The sequence below is a fragment of the Solanum dulcamara genome, chromosome 7, assembly GCF_947179165.1.
Source record: "Solanum dulcamara chromosome 7, daSolDulc1.2, whole genome shotgun sequence".
Lineage (NCBI taxonomy): Eukaryota > Viridiplantae > Streptophyta > Magnoliopsida > Solanales > Solanaceae > Solanum > Solanum dulcamara.
The window spans coordinates 72049164-72057250 of NC_077243.1; the positions used below are offsets into that span (position 1 = coordinate 72049164).

An 8087-nucleotide genomic window follows, 5' to 3' on the forward strand; every position below is an offset into this window, starting at 1 on the left:
CACTTGTTCTTTAACAAAAATAAGATCTTTCAAAGCAATTTATCATATGTTTAGTATTCATATTAGGGTTCAAGAAATTCAAATTAGCACATTGAAGGGTCCATTTTTAGAGGCGGCATTTTCAATAAGATTTTTCTATTTTTAAAAACTCAAATCTGAAACCTCAAATTGAAAGTGGAGGAATTTCAATCATCCCACCACATTGATTTATGTGGAAATATAATTAGACCCAACTTCTTGAAAAGGTATTTAAATTTTACCTTTGAATTTAACAGGAAAAATATATACTCATATTATACTAATTTGTTATTCAATACCTTCCGTCTTATTTTGTTGTCAGAAATATTATTTTTTTGTTATTTAAAATTCCGAAGGATAAAAATTAAAGAAATTAATTTTGAAAGGCAAAATATTAAATGACAATGCATATTTAGATTCATATATTTTATATTTTTCCATTGTCGACGTTAAGGAAGTTTTTCTCTGGAAGAATCATGGGGATTTTAATTAAAAGAGACTTTTAAGTTATTTATTTGAGGATATAGGACACAAGTTTTAAAAATTGGGTAAAAGGAACTCTAGTATAATTAGGTATTAATAGGTTATGCTAATTTTTTAAAAAATATTTTTATACACCCCAAAAATTTGTTATTTACAAACAGGCCCAACATATAAGAGGGTTGTTTAGCCAAAAGGGCAACAAACAATTTTCAGAAAATCTGCTCATTTTTTTCAGCGGGAGCAGCAGCAGCAGCTTCCCACATTCATCTTCGTCCTCTTCCATATCTTTTTTTTTTCAATCTCAACACATTCCAGCCTTCCAAACGCCGATGTTTAAACATTTGTCTAAACAACTAGCAAATGTTTTCATATCTTGATCTCCAAAACAATTAACAAATATTTTCATATTTCTCCGAACAACTAGCTGATATTTAAAATATTCTCATTGTTTTAACTAAAGAATCATAAAAAACACCTAAACAACTTAGGGTAGTTTAAAATATCTTCTGGTTGTTTGAACTAAACAACTTTTGGTTGTTTAAACAACTTCTGTTGTTTGAACTAAACAACTTTTGTTGTTTGAACTAAACAACTTAGGGTTATTTAAATATCTTCTGGTTATTTGAACTAAACAACTTTTGGTTGTTTAAATAATTTTTGGTTGTTTAAACAACTTTTGTTATTTGAACTTAACAACTTAGGGTTGTTTAAACAACATCTCTTGATTGCTTGAACAACTCCTGTTTATATAAACAACATACCCTCCCTTCTCTTCTCTTCTCTTTTCATCAATTTTTTTTTATAATTTTCACAATCAAATCGGAGTAAAGAAAAAAATAAGGATGACAACATCCGAAGAAGAAGAAGATGAAAACACAAAAAGTTTGAAAAGAAAGGGAAAAACGAAGAAAAAAGGCAAAGAAGTTAAGGAAGAAAAAGATGAAAGGGAAAAGGAACAAGAGCGTTTAAAAAATGGAGAAAAGAAAAGAGAAGAGAAGAGAAGAGAAGAGAAGAGAGGAGAGGAGGGAAAAGGAGAACAGAATTTAAAAAAATGAAGAGAATGAAGAAAAAGAAAAGAGAAGAGACAGAAAAGATCATTTACAAAACATGAAGGAAATGAATAAATTTAGGATTTTTATTATAAGTTTTAATATTTTAATTTTTTATCCTAAATTTATAAATATTTCAAATCAATCTCAATTCTTAATAATTAACCCCTAATTAAATATTTATAAAAAAAAATAAAAAATACAAATCCCTTATCCTTTATTCAACTCTCAAACAACCTGCTAATTTTCCCAAGAAGTTTGATACCAACATGTATTCGTCCAATTATCTGCATCGCCATTTTTCAAAGTCTTTTTCCCATTCTTCCAGGTAAATTTCATTCTTCATTAATTTTTTTTCTTCAATTCATGTAACTGGATATTGCTTTTATGTATGAAAATTTGTGATTCATAAATGCGTACAATTCTACCCTTTTGTCTCAATTTTATTGGGTATTCCTTCTTTTTTGGTTTATTTAATGTCAAAAATTTTGATCATTTTGTTTTGTTGGTTGAAAAATTGGGGGAAAGGGAAGGAGAATGGGAGAGGAGATTACAAGGTAGTGGAGAATCCTACCTCGCCAATAAAGTGAAAATTCAGATAATGACTTAACTACTAAGATTGCCCATTTGATCAACTTTTAAACTCAGATTAATTTGTTCTTTCCAATTAATACAAAAAACTACATGAAAGTACTACAAATTGGAATTCTCCTTGTAAAACCATGGGAAGATATGGTGTAATGGTAAAGATTTTTCTTACTTTAACCATATGTTTCGGGTTTGAGCTAATAGAGTCCTCTTTAGCACGGAGGACTACAACCCCATAATGGGCTTTTTACTGCACGAATTTGGATTAGTCAGGTCATGTCCCGGACATCGGGTGCTTGAATGATAATAATAATAATACTAATAAAATTGCCTCGAAACAAATTGGTGATGAAATGCATTTTGAATACAACAACAAATCCAGAGTAATCTCACAAGTGGACTCTGGGGTTGTGTGTATGCAGACCTTATCCTACCTTGACAAGGTAGGGAGGATGTTTCTAATAGAACCTTCGGCTTAAAACAAATGAAAAAGATGACAGTAGCAACAAGCAGGAACACCAACTAGAAAATATAATAATCTAGGCTAAAATAAAGATGCATTTTGAATATTGACAGAAATTCCTGGAGAATACCGAAGATGTTGTTGGAGTATTTTCTTTCGATTCAAAGTTCTATCTTTGATGCATCTGTGTGATAATATGTCAGTTTCTTCATCTATGTGTTCATTTAGTTTTTTCAATTTTTTTTCATGTATTGTTTGATATTTGACAGTTAATGGTTAAACGGAAGATGGGTAGCGATATGGAAAAACTTGAAGAGGCCTTAAATGCTGGTGGTTCATATGAAACTCAACCATTGCATGATTCAAACTCAAAGGAAGGAAAGCGAAAGAGATCGTGGAAGAAGGTGAAGTACCAGCTGGTGGAGTATCATTCTTTGCCTGGCTATTTGAAAGACAATGAATTCATTCTTGGTCATTACCGGTCCGAGTGGCCTGTGAAGCAGGCTTTACTCAGTGTTTTTACAATTCACAATGAAACCCTCAATATTTGGACGTAAGAATTCCCACTCTTCACTTTCTATAGTACCTCTGTGCCTCATATTATATAGCTTGTGGTAAACAAGTTAGGAACTTTATCTGGCTTTCTTGATTTTAAACATTCTATGAAGAAAGAAAGAAGAAATGTGAATTCAAATCAAACAGGAAACTCAATGATTCGAAAGATATGAAGGTTAGCTGAGAACCTATCGGAGAAACTAACTCAAAAAATTGAATAGGAAGAAGAGGGAGATCACACATTAATACCAAATGAAGATATTGTAGTTCCCTTAGTTAACTTCAATTTCCAACTAATTCGTACGTGTAACTGACTTTCCACTAAATAACTGAATGCACAATGGTTACCTAACTCCTTAGCTACCAGCTCAAATTCAACTTAGTATCACTCTTCCAAACTGATTCCAGCTCAACTCTAGCTCGATTAAGACAAGCATGCATTAAAATACACGATGATGCTTTTCTCTGAGAGATGTTCTTGCAATTATTAACTTGGCCGGTTCTCTGAACTTGGAGCTTTTCGTTTATGTCAATCACACTTAATCATGGTAATTTTGCAGAAGAAATGATGTTCCATTGTGCATAATATAGGTAGAGGCATTGAATCTGAAACTGTTTATGCAAAGTCTCTCAGGAAGCTCTGAGGCTCGCTTTGTTAATGGAAAATACACGTTGCATATATTAAGATGATGTCACTCAGTTCCTCATCCACTACTTTTTATGGAGTGGTTAATCAAGGATATTTTGGAATTCCAATACAGAACTTTTTCAAGGATAAAATATTCCGCAACTGGGTGGTTACTCCATCGAGTAATCATTTGACTGAGATAAATAGCATTGTCCACGAGCTTATACCAATTTTATAGGTTTGTGGGTACGTTGGGAAAAAAGAATGGGTCAGATGAGGCAGGACCAAATTAGCTTCATTATACGTATCTCCTCTTGGGTAGTCATACTTAGGATAGTTATTGGCAAGATGGTTTCAAGCTCGTCTCTCTGGGTGTTTCCAAATCTATAGCTTCTATAATAAGGCATTATTCATTGTGTTTTATCCTTGTACTTAGGTATGAGAATGTGAAATTTTACCAAGTAGTGGTAGTTTTCAAGTTAGTTTCTGTAAATGACTATAATATTAATCAGAAATGATTTTGCTGTGAAATTTCTGTTTGTCTAAAGATGAAGATTTCATGGCTTGGAAGGTAGTCAATTTCTTCTTCTTTTCGGACAGGGCTTTGCCTAGAGATAGTTATAACTTTGTTGCCTCTCGCATAACTAATGATTGGCTACTATTTTCCCAGGGATAAGATTCCTATTTAAGGGATCTACTTAATTGGTCAAATGCTTTTTCTTGGTTCTTAAAAGATTAGGCAGAGGGGGGTTCAGTACGTGGAGAATACAGCTAGAAACATCTTCTAATAAAGTTCACTGTGATTTCTGAAAGAGTGCTGGAAGGCCTCTCACATCCTTGAACAAATTGTATAATCTATGACGGTAGCTTATACAAGTTATCTATGTGGTTTGACAATGTAATTTCCCCCTGGAATTATTACTACTGTTAGGGCTTATTTAGTCTTCCATTTTATCCTTCTGTCATAACATCCTGGTTTAAATCGAGGAGCAAAACCAAAAAACCAAGAATAATTCCTTATTGAATTTTGATTTCTCTGTTTGTTGCAGGCATTTGATAGGATTCCTTCTCTTCCTTGTTCTGACCATTTATACTGCAGTGAAGGTCCCGGATATTGTGGATCTTCAGACTTTACAAAATCTCCCTGAAAAGCTTAGGAAGATTGATCTACACAAATTACCAGCAGAACTTTTACCCTGTATTCCTTCTTTGCCAAATATGCCTGATTTGCACAAACTTCGAGAGCATTTGCTGCAACTCCTGTCGAACTGTCTACCTGATCGATTTTCCCACGGCAATCATACAGATGTTAGTGTTCTGGTATGCTTCCCTCTTCTTTGTTAGAAAAATTACTACTTGGGATCTCTTTCCTTTGAGCTTAAGCATCAATAATTGTTCAGCTATATGTATGCTATACTTTTTTTTCTTTAGTTTAGATTCATATTCTTGATCCCAGATGATGCCTTGCAATTTGCAATTTATGTCATTAATGGTGAATATAGTTGTGCTTACTGATAATTTCTTATTGCAGATTAAACTAGTTCATAGATTACTGATTTCTCATTCCTTTTATTCACAGCTGAAAGCTCTCTCGAATGAATTCTACTCTATCTGCTTTCAAGCTACACTGATTTGTTTCATTCCACTTCTTTCGTTTTCTAATATTCTAAGCTTCTGTATCAAGATCAAAATGAGAAAGTTTCACTTTACTCTTGGGAAAAGGGAATCTAAAGTGCTGTTTCATGCCCGATAAACATGTGCTGCAGTTTCAAACCTGTACAATTACCTCTGTTTCCTTTGAACGATCAAAATCCATATAGGGTTTTGTTATTTTCATTGAGTTGTGCATGTCTTATCTTCTCTTAAAGCTTCAGTTTGAGGTTTTTATACTTGTTTAGCCTATACCTAGAGATGAAGAAATATGTTGATATATAGTGAAAAGACCTTGTTTTTCCGTAATTAGAATGCCAGTGGATTATTTGTCACTTGGTTTTAAGTAGTGTGACATGAAAAGGGGAAAACTTTTATACTGGGACATCTGTAGATTTCCGAAGGAGATGTCTCTATATAACTAGTATTTCAACTTATTTACTTTGTACCTAAATCTTTGAAGAAGGCTTGATGTCAAGTTTATTTTCCTGATTGAATTACTTAATATTATTGGGTTCATTGCACCTTATATGTCTAATCCGTTTGTGTTAAATGTGCGTATCTCCATTGCTTGAAGTGGTATAGCAAATTCATGTCATGTCTCCACTCTCTGCCTCTGTTTCCGAAGTTTGTTGCTTTACACAAATTCCTTGTACTTTGTTAATGGATTGACACAAGCAATCTTAAAGTGTCTGCATGTGAGCAGAATGTAAGATCTTATCTAATAATTGTGTGATATTAATATGACATAAGGACACTGACCTTAAAAGCGACATATTAATCATTTTCATTACGAAGTGTCCTCTAGCCAAGCCATGCTTTGAACTTTGTAGGTTCTAGCTCCACCCCTGATGAGCAATATAGTGATGACTGTCCTCCCAAAATTAACAAAACAAGATTTAGATTTCAATCATGGATATTACAATGTCAATATATCTATTGGTGTAACCCTATTACTTGCCCAACAAAAGCTAATCAGAGCAGAAATAATTTGATTAGGTCAGTATAGTTTTCTCTCCTATTCTCGAGATTGTAGATCCACTGAATGGCACCAGTCAAGTGTTACCCTTTTGTGTCTTCCATTTTCTCCGACTTTCATCTGCTGGTAATTTCTTGGATTCAAGTTTCTTCACCCTGAATAGGTGTTCTCTATCACTAGCATTCTGATTGCATGAATGTTTCTTAAAGAACATGCCGGTTCACAACAAATGAACAATTTCAGAAGTCTTTTAGTAGTGGATATCTATTGATGAATACTAGAATACATACATAAAACCATTTGGCGACTAATATTTCTCCATTTTCAAATTTGTGCAGCGTAGTGTGAAGGATGTGGCGAACATGATAGTACCATTGATGGTGAAGCCTATAACGCGGTGGCCATTCTATGCCTTCCTTTGTGGGGCAATGTTTTGCTTATTAGCAAGCAGCACATGTCATTTACTTTGTTGCCATTCAGAGCGCTTATCGTACATAATGCTGAGGCTCGACTATGCTGGTATTGCTGCCTTGATATCAACTTCATTTTACCCTCCTGTCTATTATTCCTTCATGTGCTACCCCTTCTTCCTGAACCTCTACCTGGGCTTTATTACTGTCCTGGGAATTGGCGCAATGTTGGCTTCTCTCCTTCCTGTGTTTCAAAAGCCAAAATTTCGAAGCCTTCGAGCAGGTTTATTTTTCGGGATGGGCATGTCAGGTGTGGCACCTATTCTGCACAAGTTGGTTCTCTATTGGAACCAACCTGAGGCACTGCATACTACTGGTTATGAAGTTTTGATGGGTGTCTTCTACGGCGTTGGAGCGTTAGTCTATTCCCTTAGAGTTCCAGAAAGATGGATGCCGGGGAAATTTGACATTGCTGGCCACAGCCACAACCTATTTCATGTATTTGTAGTAGCAGGAGCTTATACACATTATCGCGCCGGATTAGTTTACCTGAAATGGCGTGACCAACAAGGTTGCTAAGAATCAATCACCAGAGGGGAAGAAGAGTTCCTCAGGATTTTGATTTGTGGCCTATTAGGTGCATCATTTATTTATGTATATAACAAAGTGGATGATAGGTCCAAACCCTTTTTTGTTGAACCATTTTCAAGAATGGTTAATTTTGCAACTATCTTAAAGTAAATTTGTTCATAGTGATTCAACACGCGCGGTATATATTCGCCTGGTGTTTGAACTAAAAATGTAAGAGATTGAAACCCATGCTTTAGGTTTGGAAAATGGTCAAAAATATCCTTCAGTCTTGTGACTATGGGTATGTTCAGGATAAATACTTACCTACCTGTATTGGATGTTTACACCAAATTAATGTAATTTATAGTTAAGTAATTTAATGAAGTTAATACATATTATTAAGCAACCATGATTATGTAATATTATTGTATAGTCGTATATATTTATTGATTTAGTGTAAATATTCGATGTGGGCAATTTTTTATCGGATGGTGTTCGGTATTAAGAAATGTATTTCATGATATTAAACCTTAGTACTTACTATCAAAAAGCTTGTGAACAATTTTAGCATCTGTTTGTACGAATAAAAAAGGAAAGCATTTTAATATAAAAAACTGATTTGCTCTCGTTGAGAGTCGAACTCAAGACCTCCCGCTTACTAAACGGGTGCTCTAACCAACTGAGCTACGAGAGC

The 8087-nt window shown here is 34.1% G+C and overlaps 1 protein-coding gene and 1 non-coding gene across 2 annotated transcripts; one reads left to right on the forward strand and one right to left on the reverse strand.

The window, feature by feature from the left end:
• Nucleotides 1-1795: 1795 nt before the first annotated feature.
• LOC129896567 (heptahelical transmembrane protein 4-like) lies at nt 1796-7813 on the forward strand. The gene is made up of 4 exons (XM_055972502.1): nt 1796-1878; nt 2871-3154; nt 4834-5104; nt 6752-7813. The coding sequence occupies exons 2-4, from the start codon at nt 2874-2876 to the stop codon at nt 7400-7402; spliced, it is 1203 nt and encodes a 400-aa protein (XP_055828477.1). The 5' UTR covers nt 1796-1878; nt 2871-2873; the 3' UTR covers nt 7403-7813.
• Nucleotides 7814-8013: 200 nt separating this feature from the next.
• Nucleotides 8014-8087, reverse strand: TRNAT-AGU (transfer RNA threonine (anticodon AGU)). Its single transcript has one exon. It is a non-coding gene; the product is annotated as a tRNA-Thr (tRNA).